The 14,688-nt window shown below is 53.1% G+C and overlaps 1 protein-coding gene across 2 annotated transcripts in view; it reads left to right on the top strand.

Annotated features, from left to right (window-relative positions):
* SIK3 (SIK family kinase 3) overlaps positions 1 to 14,688 on the top strand; it is an 89,345-nt gene that overhangs the window by 54,907 nt on the left and 19,750 nt on the right. For both annotated transcript variants that reach the window (XM_064470993.1, XM_064470994.1), the window contains exons 4-12: positions 3,083 to 3,244; positions 9,215 to 9,339; positions 10,239 to 10,362; positions 11,539 to 11,657; positions 12,037 to 12,147; positions 12,306 to 12,449; positions 13,042 to 13,119; positions 13,231 to 13,340; positions 14,169 to 14,322. In XM_064470993.1, coding sequence (XP_064327063.1) covers positions 3,083 to 3,244; positions 9,215 to 9,339; positions 10,239 to 10,362; positions 11,539 to 11,657; positions 12,037 to 12,147; positions 12,306 to 12,449; positions 13,042 to 13,119; positions 13,231 to 13,340; positions 14,169 to 14,322 — 1,127 coding nt within the window. The remainder of the gene's footprint in view (positions 1 to 3,082; positions 3,245 to 9,214; positions 9,340 to 10,238; positions 10,363 to 11,538; positions 11,658 to 12,036; positions 12,148 to 12,305; positions 12,450 to 13,041; positions 13,120 to 13,230; positions 13,341 to 14,168; positions 14,323 to 14,688) is intronic.

The following is a 14,688-nucleotide window of genomic DNA, read 5'->3' on the forward strand; positions in this document are numbered from 1 at the left end:
GGTCATGTGCACGACCCCGCGGCGCCTGCGCTTCTGGGCTTGGCGCGATCAGTGTGCTGGCTCCCAGCTGAACATTCAGGTCATCTCTGCGACCTCCGTTGCACGAGAGGTTCATGCAGACTAAACTTGCAATGGTTAATTTTGGCGTACAGTTGCCCTTGGTGGTATGTGAAGTATTCTGTAGCTTCATTGTTTCTGTCCTTCCTCTGGAGCTCGTGCAGAAATGTCAGCGGTCTCCAAGTGCTGCGCCTACGTGCAGAGCTTGGGGACCGGCCTCCACCCGCTTTTCTTCATGAAAAGTGAAATTTCACGCCTAACCTAAAAAGATTTTTTCCACAGCCTAAGCTGGGCTGGCTAATAAAAGGGGCGGCAGCGCTCTCTGCGTGCGCGGGCGTCTGGCGGGGCAGCAGCCCCGAGAGCAAGGCTCTGCGAAGGGCACGGGACAGAGCGGCACGTGTCACCGTCTGCGCGGGGGGACGGGCGAATCCGGTTTGGGCACAGATGCGCTTCGGAGAGCCTTGTGGAAGCGCTGCTGCAGTAGCTGGATTTGATTTCTTGCCTGCTGGAGAATCCCTGAAACATTTTCAAAACACGGAGAGATTGGAGCCCTGCGCTTTGTTTTAAGAGCGCTTGCGGTATCAGCAGGCTGCGCCCCCAGATTCCAGCCGAGCAAAGGGTGTGAATGACCTTGACTTGTTTAGAAGCTGAGCTGCTGTTTGCTGATCAGTGGTAACGCTTAAATTGGAGCAGGCCCGTGTTTAACTCTGCTCGTCAGTGTCCCGGCGCTGTAGAGTAAAAAGGCTTATGACCGTGCAAATGACTTCATGAAACACAATGGAGCTATTTGAGATAGTGCATTTTGCTTTTCCTAGCCAGCGACCGGAGGGGTCATAACGGCACCGGCGATGGATTTCCTTCCCCAGTCCCGGTGCACGTTTGCTCATGGAATAGGTTTACCTGATGAATACAACTTAATTGACAAGTTCTCTGAAAAACGCCTCCCCTCTGTTGCACAACATGTAGAGAAGTAGGTTGCTGTGCAGTCAGAAGCCAGCAGACCTGCTTTGATGGATCTTGGTAATTAGTATTTACTGCGAGTCAATTATGTCACAGGTATTTTAATTAATGGGTGACTGGGAAAAAAAACAACTGCCTGATGAGAAACCTTCCGAAGTGATTTATTTGTATTATTTTCAAGAACAGATATCTCTGTCAAGCTCTCCGGTTTAATGGTGCTCATGGAGTGAAATGAACCGCGTCGGCCTGCTTTCGGCCAGAAGTCTTTCGAGGTTGACTCAGCGGCCCAGCTGAGAAGTAGTAGCCTCTTGAAATGGGCGAGGAGATAATGAGCCCCCGGGGTCTGGCCTCTGCTACTCCGCTCGGTGGCCCACACCGGAGGGGAGAGGGCTTGTGCAAACCCCTGCAAAGCCTTTCCCTCGCGCTGGGAAAACCCTGGAAGGCGCCCGCTCCCGCGTGTGGTTCCTGGGGGCTCTCCAGGACACTTCTCGGGTTTCTTCTGGGGTTTTCTGTAGCACTGTCCTCAACTCCATAATCTGGCAAACTGCTGGTCCTGCCGTGTCTCCTGCTGTGCTACATTAGCTTGAGCTAGATTTGCTTCTAGGGTAGAGAGATATTAGGAAAGGGTAATAATTGCACTTCTTAATTCAGCTGCCGCTTACTTTGACTTCCGCGCCTTTCCTGGCAGAGTTCGGCTGCCTGTCCTGCTGATGCTTTAGGGAGGGGGCGGCTTTTTCTCCTCCTTTCCCTGCCGTTTCTACTGCCTGTCTCGGGCCTGTCCATCCCCGCTCGCAGGATAGCGTGATGAGCGGCTGCGCGAAGCCTGGAGCTTTCAGGGTTGGAGTGGATTGGTTTACGTTGGGCTGCTGCTGTATGCCTGCCTTTGCGATCTCTCGGAGAGCCTTTTCCTGTCCATGTGTGCAACGCTAGCTTCCAAGGAAAGCCTAGCTGGCAACAAATGCTACCTTGGAGTGAGAGTACGGATTTTCAGCAACACATTTTAGAGTACTCAGATTTCCGTAGTAGGGGCAAGCTCTGTTTTTGTCACGAAATGCACTGTTGAATACGGCAAGTATGTGTTTGCACCAAAACAGTAGCAAGTACCCAGAGACCGCTTGGGAGCGTCGGGAACCCCCGCCCGTGTTTCGAAGCATGTGCGATGACTTTCTTCTCTTGCATTGCAGAAGTAAAACCGCTCCTGAAGCTGTGCTCCTGCACAGAGTGGCAGCATTTGCGAGGGGAGCGTGCCTGCTTCAGGAGTATTTAGACTGGCTCTCAGCCAAGGCGTACCTTGCAGAGTCCCCTGCGTGCACCAGAAGCAAGGAGAGTGTGGGTCCGAGGCACATGTACGGGCTGCTGGAGCGGAGCTGGCGTAAACTGTGGAGCACGGCGGGGTTTCGCTCCGATCGGGTGGCGAGTGGCTTTCCCTCTCGAAGAGGGATGATGCAAAATACTTTCTGCAGCTGATAGGTTTTTAGCTGGCTAGCTTCAGCTTTAGAAAGCTGAAGTTGAGGAGCTGGCCGTCTCTGTAGCTAGCCGGGACGTCCCTGGTTTCGGCAAGAGTTCTCTTTGGTGAGGCTTGTTAGGCCAAAGACAAATTTCCTGTGAAAAACCAGAGGGAAGGAGGGATGGCGTGCGGCCAGGAGCCCACCCCCCTTGCTGTTGAGGTAACGTGGTACGAGGCTTGGTGTTTGACTGAAGGAAAAGGTTGGAAAAGCTTTACTTTTATTTTCAGGTAGGAAAAGATTTTAAAACCTCTACACTTATCACAGAACAGGCCTGGTTTTCCAGCCAGCCCTGCCAGCTGTCCTCTGAATGGAGGAAGGTTTCTCATTTTAAAGCCTTCCGCTCGGAGACAGCCCCGCCGCGGGCTGGCGTGGCAGCGGTGTGCCACGGTCCCTTTCGGGCAGCTTCAGCGGTGACCCCGTCTGGTGTCGGAACCCGGGAGGCACGCCGGTGCCTGCGCCGTCCCCTGAGCCGCCCGCCGCGAGCGCGCGGGAAGCCCCTGTCTGGGTTAAGCCCCCTCTGCGAATAACCGCTTTGTTCTTCTCTTCGCCCCTTGCAGATCACTTGGTGGCCCACGGACGTATGGCCGAGAAGGAAGCCCGGAGAAAGTTCAAGCAAATAGTGGCTGCTGTCAACTTTTGTCACTGCCGTAATATAGTCCACAGAGATCTGAAGGCAGAAAACCTACTTCTGGATGCTAACCTTAACATCAAAATAGCAGGTGAGCTAAGACTAGCAGTGTGGGAGGAAGGCAGCTGCTTTCAGAAGTTAATAAATGTAGGCATTGGCTGCTTCCAGGTATTCAGAAAGAAGGAAGCACAGCGCGGCTAAAGGAAGCTTTGGATTTCTGTGTGGCCCGCTGCCCAGAGCTGAAACTGCCAGGTTGTAGCCAGGAGATTTATATCTCCCTTCAAGTAGTGCAAAATAAAAGAAGCAGGGGGAGTGGAAAAAAGCTGCTTTGGCTTCCTAGGCAGATATGCGCTACAGATACCGCAGTGTTCCAGCACGCTGGATGCTGGGCGAGACTCATAATGAAAAATTGACCTTGTTTCAAGTCCTGCTGCTGGCTGAGGACTTCTCTGAAGCGGGTCAGACTAGGTGAGAGAGAAAGAATGGAAAGTGGGGGTGACAACGTTTACGGTCGAGCAGCGAAGGGGAAGCAGCGCTCTTGGAATCACTTCACTATGCCGTCGGGCAGCGCACGAGAATTAACCGCAGCGCTTCGGGTATTTCATTCGTTGCAGGGCGAGAAGCTGGAGTGACTAAACGAAGAGGCCCTTACCGGTCTGTCCCCAGCGTTTTGCTGAGCGGTGGGGTTTTCTGCTAACAGCTGCCCTTGCAGAGAGCTTGCACCATGGGCACTTCCCAGAGTGACCTAACACGGGCCCGCGTGTCCGTGATCCTCTTGTACGTGAGATTGAGCCTTGGCTGCTGAGCTCTGTGATGCACTGACTAGACTCGACTTTATTTAGCTTTGTGGGATTATGTAGCAACCGACTGAAACAAGAGGATTTAATGCCACCCTGGTCATCTCATTGCAGGGGCTTTTGAATTGGAAGAGCTCATACTTACTGTTTAATTCTACTAGAGCCTAATGCATAGCAGAGCATTTTTGGAAAGCACTTTGCCCCCTCTCTTAACAGACTGCCTTGGAGAGTTTGGCGGCTTTTACCAGGGTTTGTAACTTGATTATTTTTTTTTTTAAAAAAAAAAAAAAAAGCTCTCAGGGCTACAAAACTTTTCAGTCTGTGAGCGTTTTGATACTGGGACTTGGGGAATATTCTCCTAGCTGGATACCGTCTTGGAGAGAGGAAGACAGTTGTTCGTCGTGCTACTGTTCTCTTATGTACCATCCGTAGGGGTTAGATTAGAGTTTAATGTTTGATTTGTGCTCAAATGATGAGTAATTTATTAGGTTTTTCTCATCCTCGCTTTGTGAGGAGGGAATGGGGAAGGAATAGAAAGGAGTGAAGGATTTCATGAAACTCTCTTTGGACGCTTAATAGTAGGAGCCGTGTCCTCCTCGGCACGAGGATGATAACCTGCTCTTTGCCGTTCTGGGAGCAGCAGATGAGTAGGAGGCACGTGGCTGATGAAGTATATGGGGTTTGTAGCGTTTCCTGTGGCTTGGGTGACTCTGTGCTGCCTTGCGCTGTACGCCCTTGTACTAGGGTGCCTAGCAAATAAAAAGAAAGGTAAAAACTAACCCAGGCAGAAGCTGGACTATGGCTGGATTTCCTAAAGAAAGGTCCACATGAGCATGCTGACAAGCTCTGTGAATGCCTGAAAATTGTGGAAACTTTTTTTTTTATCTGAGGCAGTTGGAAACTATTTTCCTTCCAAATCTCTGCTCCCAGAATGGACGCTAGCAGATAGTTCCCACCCTGGTGGTGGCAGTGTTTTACTTGGCAGGAAGGTGTAGTTGTGATTTGAAGAGTAGCCTGGAAAAGCTGATTTATGGTATAGGATTTTCCAAGTGTTAAGTTTTGTCCCTATAACTCATCAATTAAAACTTGACACCGGTTCTTCCGTGGTTTCAAAAGCAGAAAAAGAAGCGATAGTGGCAGATCTCTTTCGCACCAGACCTCCCAGAATAGAGACTACAGAAATGCACAAAGCCCTGTTACACAGGGTGGAAGATCAGCTAAACCTTCGCTGCTAAACCTTCGCTGCCAAACCCATCAACCATGTCTAACTCAAACCTCTTCAGTAACGCATTAGATGTTCAGCTCACGGAAGCTAGAGATGTATCTCGAGTGCCTTCTAAAGGCTCCCCTTGCTAGGTCTGGTCCCTCTTTATCTGCCAAGTAGCAGAAGGATGCAGCGAGCCGGCGTGTCATCTCAGACTCCCAGAGCTGAGACTGGGACGTCAGCTTGGTGCCGCTTCTGCTACCCGTCCGCGCAGCCTGCAGCAGCGTGCAGAATTCCCGCAGCTTTTGGAGCTGCGCAGACTCTCACCGGCGCAGGCTTTCTAGCACGCGGCTGCTGCCCTCCATTTGCAGCTTTGCATCCCTCACTCGGCGTCGGTTGAGTAACCGACGCCTGGCAAGGTAGTGCAGCAGTCCCGAAGCGGGTTAATGCTGCCGTTCTCACTCGATGGTGACTACCAGCGTGCTTTCTGGGGTCGGGTTGGGTTTTCTTTGATTGATTGCAACTATACTATTTTTCCATAAACAGTAAGATACACACACTGTTACCCTCGCTCTCATTTTTCCCATGGATGCTTTTTCTCCAGTGTACCTTCTCAGAGTCTGAGTCAGTAGCTTCTGGCACTATGTGCGCTTGTGCTCCCAGTCAGAGAGTTCAGCCAGGAGCTGAGATTATTGCTAAATACCCAGGCCTTCCTCGGGTACGGTTTCAGAGAGGAATCTGATCTGTGCGTTGCTTTGCGTTCGCTTGCAGGAGTGTGCTTGCTCTTTCGCCTTCTGAGGGTAAAAGTCCCTGTCGTGCAGATACTCAAACCAGCTCCCGAAGCTCTGCTCTGAGCCAGCGCGAGGGACTGGGCCCGTTTTTTGTAGCACGGAGATGTTTCTTTTAAATATTTTCCGTATATCACGTCATTGTGACTTTTGTCTTGCTCTTTAAAAACGCCCTTTTCCCTCTGTATCTGCTTGTGGAACGAGCCCTGGTTGCTCCCTGGGGCTTTGGCTTTATACAGATCCTTGGACGAGGGTGACTTGTAGTTTTTTAAGACAGCTGAAGTTGTAGGTTCGTGGTTTGTTGGTTTTCCTTGTTGTTGGTTTTATTTTTGTGGTGGTGGTTGTTGCTTTGGGGTTTTCAAACCACCACACCCCCCCCTTTTTACTTTTCTGGGGGCTGTTAAAAAGCCTGCTGATTTCACCAGCCTTGGCCTCCGTTTGTGCAGCACAGGTGGGTTCTGGAAGCTGTTTCCAGCCTCTGAGCAGTCCTTCGTGTAAGACGGAGCCGTCTGGCTCCGGCTCCCCGCAGAGATGAGCAGTGTGACTCACCCGGAGCCCGGAAAGTGCCGGGTAGAGCAGCAGCTCTCCACAGGGAGAGGTTTTCATCCTGAAATCCGGGGCAGCCATGGGGTGACTGCAGGAGCTCCAGGACCTGCTGGCTGAACACCGACACGCTTGTGGCGCCTCTGCCCTCCTAAGCCCGGCTCTCCAAGGAGAGGCTCCGCGGGGTCGCGCGCTCTGCCCACCACCTCTCCGCTGTCAAAAAGGCCTGTGAACCCGTGGGCTAATTTCAACCCCATGTGGAAGAGGGGTAAAGTTTCAAAGACAGCCAATCTCCCGCAGATCTAGCGAAGCAGGGAAGGTTGCAGGAGGCAGCTGTTGCGTGTCTGTTTGGCGGCAGCCGCCAGCTGGCGTGGCACAGCTCGCTCCGCTCCCGCTGCGGAACGCGCCGCCGCTCGCTTGCCGTGCCGCTGCCGAGCGGGGCTCTTAGCGGCGTGATGCGGTCAGCGGGCCAGCGCAGCAGCCGGGGAGCTCCTCGTTCCTCCGTCCTGTGCGGAGCTGGAGCTGGTGCTGGGCTGCGCGGGGAGATATTCACTGCTGGGAAAGTACACTTGGTTCCCAAAGTGCTGCAAAGCCCACTCAAGCACATACAAGGATAAATAAAAGTAACTAAACCAGAATAAATTTGCTCAAAATATGCAAAGTACTAAAATTGCAGCGTGCTCTTGCACAGTCAGAAAGAGTTGACGTCTAAACTTGACTACAAATGCTTTGTTATTAGGAGATGGAAATACGCTTAGGCTGTAGTCTTTACTGCTTGCCCTGGTAGCTGTAATTCAGGCACTTGTTACACGTCCTACTTTAAACACGAGGCGGAACAGCTCAAAAGCTTGCAGAGGTGGAAAAGACGATTGTGCAGCTGTGTACCGTTTCCCTGGAATAGTCCCCCAAAGGCTGACGGCTCTCATGTTTTGGAAGTTTAGATGACTTCGTTTCCAACAGTGAAAACCCAAAGGGTGTTTAACTGCCTTGTTTTGATACTGTGAGGCTTTTAAAGAACATTTACCGTCTCTCTGCTCTGTTTTGAGGTAGGGCTTGAGCAGCGTTGCCTGTACTCCCGGTCTTTCTGCAGGAACACGCCACGCTAGGTATTCTTCACAAGCGTAAACCGTCTCCGCGTGGAGAATTTTGCCCCCCGTGAAGGGATGGGAAGAAGGAAAGCTGGCCGCACCCTGCTGGGGTCGAGCTAGCAGGAGCTGGGCCGACTGCGCCTGCTGGGCTGAGCTGTGCTAGGTGGTCTGCGGAGTCTGCAGAAGCTCTTGGAAGGAGGGGAGGAGAGTCACCTGAAATGAGGTCATGGAAAATCCTGTAAGGAAAGCGGCGATTGCAAGCAGAAGCATGGTCTCGCCAGCCGGCGCGTTGTCTGCGGAGCACCGGTGGGCTTTTCTGTGCCCCCTGTGCAGAGGCGCTGCCCCTCACCGGCCTCGCTGTACTTATGTATTTTTGCCATGATGTCTCTTGATTTAATCAGTTAGAATTTGCAGGCTGAGTATTTCTGGCCCTCCCTGTTTTCCCCAGCACTTCCCGCACAAGCCTGCTGTGAGGTTCTGCTGCCGGCGCAAAGGCCGTGCAAAACGTCCGTGTTGCTACGGGTCCCCGTCCGTGTGCGTCAGTGTCGCCCGGCCTCCTGCTAGCACGCTTCCAGCAGAAACACAGGCAAAGCGGTCTGCAGATGACCTTCGGCATGGCTCCTTCTGACGGAGCTGGCTTCTAAGGACGCCCGGTTCGCGGGACGTGGAGCCGCCTCGCTGTGACCGTGTATTTGCTTCTTTTCAGTTGAGGTGAAAAGGAAAGATATTGTTAATGAGGATTCCTTCTTTTTATGAGAAAAAGCTCACTTTTCTTGAATCCAGACTTTGCTTTCTTCACTCTCTTGCCAATGCAAGTCCCAGCTGTGTGCCAGGGGTGGCAGGTTAATTAGCAGAGAATGCCATTAGCGCCCACATAAGCTGATGGTTGACTGCCCGCAAGGTTGAGACCTTTCTTTTAATTTCTCTCTCGGGATTTATTATTTGCCCTTGGAAGGATTTGACTTGGTTTGTAGAGCTGCCCACCATAACTGAAGTTTCCAGCTCATGTAGTGCTTTCTGGAAAATCACTATTTTCCATTCTTTTTGGCTGCCCTGGCCCTAATGAGGTTCTGAAACTTGACATTGGGGAAGCCAAAGGTTGGAAATTAACACACAAGACTTATGTGGGGTTTCTTGAACATAGGGCGGAAGCCTCGCTCCAAACCCTCCACCTGACTTGCAGGCAGCCCTAGTTGATCTGTTTGCTGGTGTGTTGACTCCAGCGTGGAAATCACGCAACTGAAAAGTGAAGAGCAAGCTTGTGGAAAGAAACTCTGCTCTGCTAAGCAAAAGCAGTACGGCTGTAGCCTGCGAAGCAGGCCAAAGTCTGCGTATTTTGCGGCAGGTTGTTTAAATGGGATGTGTTTTGCGCTGTATGAAGCGGATGTGGCGCTGGTAGTACTCGGCCTTTTGGCCCGGTACGGAGAGTAGTGGCACACTGTCCAGCGCTGATTTCAGCGGCGCTCTTGCTGCCCTTGCCTCTCTTGCCCCCTCGGTCCTGATGTCTGCGTATCAGTTACCCATTGCCCGTTACGGGAGCGTGCGTGACTTCGCTGGACTCAGCAAATGACTTAAATGCCAGTTGTTTAAGACGGTTGGAGCGGATCGTGGTCCTCTAATCCGGTCTCTTTGTTCTTTCAGATTTTGGGTTCAGTAACATCTTCACACCTGGTCAGCTGCTTAAAACCTGGTGTGGGAGTCCTCCCTATGCTGCTCCAGAGCTCTTTGAAGGAAAGGAATACGATGGGCCAAAGGTTGACATTTGGGTATGCGATGAACCTCTTCCTCCCTGTGCTTTGATCTCACTTTCACTCTGTTTGGTTGGCTTTGCTTCCCGAACACTTAGTACGTGTCTCGGAGAAAAGCCCATTATGGCAAAAAATGGTTTTCAAAGAAAAGCTTTTAGAATTTTATTCTGGTTACTATGTCGCAGGTCGTCTTCATCGGGAGGCATGCTGCCAGAAATATCAGTTGCCCAGAAAGGCATTTTAATTTAGTTTCCCAAAAATATGTTCCGCTTCGTTGCTGTTGAATGGCCGAGTGCTTATGGTGGCAGGGCTTGACCTGGCAGAGCTGAGAGGCAACTCCGAGTTTTGCCCCGCGAGGCTTTGGCAGAGAGCACTCCAGCGCAGAGGCTTGGGCGCGTCTCTTCCGGGGCACTAGCTGTGCAACGCAAAGCCTGCTTCGCCCCGCAGCCCTGCCGTTCGACACCGGCCGCGTGGCCCGCTGCCGCGGCCCTGCTCCTCGCGGGGCTCGCCGAGCTCTGCCAGCCTGGCAGATGAGTCGGAGGGAAGGGTGGCATGGCTGGGTTTGAAATGGCCGCGCCGTCACAGCGGCGGTCGGTCGGCTGAGGCCGTGTTTGCCCCGGGCATGCAGGTCGTCCGGAGCCTCCTGCTGCGGTGGCATGGGGCTGCCTCGGCCAGGACGTAGGCTTCTTTAACCGGTGGCTTCTGAGGCTTGTAAGAAAGCCTGAAAAATTAGGCTCGGAGTTTGAAGGAGGAATTAGGCCGGCCTGGGACTGAAACATCAACAAGGTCCTTTCCAATGGGATTTGCTTTTTCTTTATCGTTATTTTATCCTATTTAAATGACATTGACCACCATTAACTGCAGCCTCCCGATATCTCCCTCTAACGTTGCTGACGCGACCTTTGTTTTGGACGCAGAGTCTCGGCGTGGTGCTGTACGTGCTGGTCTGCGGCGCTCTGCCCTTCGACGGGAGCACGCTGCAGAACCTGCGGGCGAGGGTGCTCAGCGGGAAGTTTCGCATTCCGTTTTTCATGTCCACAGGTAAGGGGTGCGCGCACCACGGTGTGCCCGCAGCGCCGAGCCGACGCTGGTCGCGCCTCTGCTCACAGAGTCTTTGGAGCACTTAAAGTGTAGCATACCAGCTGATTTGTATGCCAGCGAAGCGGTGTGCCTGGAAGCTTATCCGCTGGGCGGTGGTTTGTAATGCAAACTAAACCGAGTTCTGCATCTCGAGTTTAGAAACCGGAATACTCTTATTTCAAATCTCAGCTTTCACGTATATAACTTTGCAAACTGTGGCAAAATGTTAGCAAAGGCATGCTCTTTCTAAGTTTTGGGAGATGTGAAAGCTGAAAGTGGAATAGTGATTTAGGAATATAGAGGCTTTCGCTATAGCTGTTTTAGACAAGAAGCATTTATCAGCGTTACGGCACATGAATTGCTGGCGGCAGCCCCATCAGAGATGAGCATCTGTGTCCTGTTCCTGCAAAACTGCTTCTGAATGCTTCAGTAATAAATGTGGCTTTTGAAAAGTGTGACGAATTCTCAGATAAAACTAACTTTGCTTCAGGCCGAGTCATACGTATGTTCTCGGTTGCCTGCTCTCAGATTAAGGAACAGTTTTGCATGGGCTGCGTGGAGTTTCCCAGCTGCGAAAGCTTCCTTTTGCCTGCCACCTTACTTGGGGAAGAGGTTCTCTTCATGCAGAAAACACTTGGTAAAACATGTGGTGCTTTTAAAGCAAGCTTAGCTTCCACCCCAATCGGGGGAGGCCTCAGCAGTCCCCCCCGGTGACAGCACACCGTAGTACAGCGGGGAAATCACTCACAGTGAGCCGTTCCTGAGTGGGGAACGTTCAGAGGGTGCTTTGCCCTTCAACCCCAAAAGGCAGTCGTGTTCCCTGGCCGGCGCCGGCAAGGCGGGGAGGGCCAGGGTGACAGCGTGCCACCTAGGGGCTCCGGCACACAGCACAGGGCCCGGCGGCCTGCCCGGCTCCCTCCCGAGCGTGGGGAAATCAAACGTCCGCAGCGCAGCGCCGGAGACTGAACGGGTGCGAAGTGCGGGAGGAGGAGCAATGCTTTTGCTGCGTATGGCTTCCCACAGAGAAGCGCGTTGCTCTGGAAGGAAAAAGAGTGTTTGCCCGTGCAGCGCGAGGCTGCCTCCCGCAGAGGTCGTGTCCCTCCCTGCGGGTTACCCAGCCGCTCTCTTCCCTTGCAGAATGTGAGCATCTGATCCGCCACATGCTGGTCCTGGACCCGAGCAAGCGGCTCTCCATGGAGCAGATCTGCAAACACAAGTGGATGAAGCTTGGGGAGGCTGATGCGGAGTTCGACAGGGTGAGAAGCAGAAGCGAGCTGGTGCGTGAGCGGGGTCTGCTCAGTGCCTGCCGGGCTGCAAACGGGCTCCGGGCGCGGCGTGCTGTGACATTCGCTTTGGCTGCCTGAGAACCCTCGTTCTCAGTGCTGGTGTGCTGCCTTTCTGCGTCTCCCGGTCTTGCCTGCCGTGGCACTCCTCTTCGATGCGTATTTTTGTGTCTTCCCCTGTGGTGTCGAGGGCCTGAGGCGCTAGATTTTTGAATTGGTGTGCCATCAGCCTTCCGAGCTCGTGCCAGCTTGCAGCCGGACGCTGGCGCGTTGGTTCTTTGGAGCGCTGTGACCCGCTCTGGGAGTTCCTCTGGGAATGTCAGTACTGAAGCCTGTGCCTGTGCCCTTACAGCTGATAGCAGAGTGCCAGCACCTGAAGACTGAGAGGCAGCTGGAGCCGCTGAATGAGGATGTGTTGCTGGCCATGGTGGACATGGGGCTGGACAAGGAGCGCACGGTTCAGGTAGGGCGCTGCAGCTGACAGTCGTGTCCTGCCTGTTCCCGCTGGAGAGCGAACGGCTGTGTTTGTTGCTTACCTCCTCGAGCAACCACAGCGCGGTACAGAGCGTATTTTATTGCTTGACAAAAAGAACTGACCACTTTTTCGTTTTCCTCTTTCAGTCATTAAGAGCCGACGCTTATGATCACTACAGTGCAATCTACAGCCTGCTCTGCGACCGTCTCAAGAGACACAAGAATCTGCGCATTGCGGCATCTCCAAGTATTCCACGGACCATGACCTTCCCCACCTCTGCTAACATCCAGGTAGATCCTGCTTGCGTAGTGCTTTTCCAGCCCTGGAAGGCCTGCCAGTCCCTGACCCGCTAAACTCGGGCTCACTTGCGGGTGTCCTCCCCTGGCAGGAGTGTCAAAACGTTCCTTCTCTGAGAACTTCATGTGTGTTTAGGGTGCCATAATCCTGCGATTAGGAACAGCTTGTTCACTGGCTGTGGCTTAGCAAATACCGTTCAGACAAAGTCTTGCGGTAGCTTAGTGACAGAGGAGGAGGCAGTGCGAGGGTTCCTGGCTGGGAGCTAGAGTTCGCAGCCCGGGACTGCTGTGCAGTGCTGCTTCCTCAATTTGTGCTGCTGCCCGGCAAAGGGATGTTTGCTTTGAGAGAGGCCAGGTCATAAGCGAGGCAGAAGAGATGCCGACCCTGCCTGAGCAGAGGCGAGGGAGGGGAAATGAGGCAACCTCTTGAGAATTAAGAATAAACGGATCTTCCCTGGCGCCAGGGTAACCTCCCTATTCCCAGGTGGTTAGGTCTGTGCACTGGTGGTAATCGGCAGTGTTTGCGGAGGGGTTCTAAGAGACGCTAGCCTCGTGCCTTCTGATTCTTGATCTCTCTGCTGAGCAGGCCGAACAGACAGGCAACACCGTGAGCATCAACGTGCCACAAGTCCAGCTCATCAACCCTGAAAACCAAATTGTAGAGGTGAGGTACTCCCCTCGATGACCCCTGCAAGCTCCTTCCCGGGCTTGCATGGAAGCCTTTTGCTTGGTCCCCACGTTGCATTTCAACGTCTCCAACGTTTTGCCCGCCCAGACTGACGGAACAATGAACTTGGACAGCGATGAAGGGGAAGAGCCGTCACCTGAAGCTCTGGTCCGTTACCTTTCGATGAGAAGGCACACAGTTGGAGTAGCTGACCCACGGTTAGTATTGGCCTCTTAACTCCCTGGTGGAGGATTAAGGGGACTTGAAGATTTAGTCCTAGCACGTGACTTTGGTCCTTCCGAGATGCCGCAGGTTTATTCACGTGCTGCTTTGGCAGATGAGAGGTGAAGGTCGTAAGGGGACTTCTGGGCTCGGTGGCATATAAGAGCTGATGCCTCTTGCACCGGCAATGGTGTCCAGCCTTTGGGCTGGGAAATCTGCTTTGTAGCATGCCCCTCAGTCCCAGGCCTCTGCTTCACTCTAGCCAGACCGGGCTGTGATGAGTGCACGCATCTGATCATGGCTGGTATCACCCCTTGGGTTTCCCGCTCCTGCTGTTGAGTGGCTTGCAGTTATTCCTGCAGGCTTGGTTTCTGCCGGGTAGAGGAAGATATTCAAGGCCCCTCTTTAGCAAAAGCGTTCTTTTAAACATCCTAGTCCCATTGCACAACTTGGTTGATGCTTCAGCTGAGGATGAGGATGGGATTCTTTACTTCTCTTCTTCCTGATTAGCTCTGCGTAAGCTGTAGCGGTGTTGACTGGTGTGCAAGCCAAGCCCTCACCTAAGCTGCGCCACTGTCGTGCGCTAGCTGAAGGTTTGTGTGATAAATGTGATCAAGGTGAATGCAAAGAGCTCGTTCTGGCAAATCTAAACATGGAGGGGAAAAAGGGGCGAACGAAAACCAAAGAGTGGCTTGGCTACTGTCTGTGACCGTTTTCCAGAGCAGTAAGAAGCCTTTTATGAAGGGAAGCCGAGTGCGCTGCGCCCGTGGGTGGTTCTCGCCACATCATTGCTAATTGACCTGTCTGTAAATGTGATTGCGCAGGACGGAAGTCATGGAGGACCTGCAGAAGCTCCTGCCTGGCTTCCCCCGTGTCACCCCGCAGGCCCCGTTCCTGCAGGTGACCCCGAATGTGAACTTCATGCACAACGTGCTGCCGAGGCAGAACCTGCAGCCCACGGGTCAGCTGGAGTACAAGGTACAGACCGACGCGTGCGCTCCCTGCTGCGCTCCGAGCCCCACCGGCACACAGCGGGGTGTTTGCGATCGCGCTTGCTCTCTCAGTTTCCCAGTTCCTTGGGCCCCGTAAGCTTCAAGATTTACCCTCTTGCTGTCTCTTTAAGCACGATTCTAGTTGGTTACTGAAAAGGCTGAAGAATGAAAGAGCAGTGCAGTATGAAATGAAGTACCAGGCTGGGGAGCAATAGGGCGGCGCTGCCGGGCTTTGGGGCTGCAGATTGCAGCCTGCCCGGCAACTAGAGCAGAGCGCAGGGCAACGGAGAGTTAAGCGCTATTTTCCCACTGACACTGCCTCTCTCTGCCCCACTTCAGCTCTGAGATGTTG

Source organism: Phalacrocorax carbo, chromosome 21 (genome assembly GCF_963921805.1).
Source record: "Phalacrocorax carbo chromosome 21, bPhaCar2.1, whole genome shotgun sequence".
Taxonomy (NCBI): domain Eukaryota; kingdom Metazoa; phylum Chordata; class Aves; order Suliformes; family Phalacrocoracidae; genus Phalacrocorax; species Phalacrocorax carbo.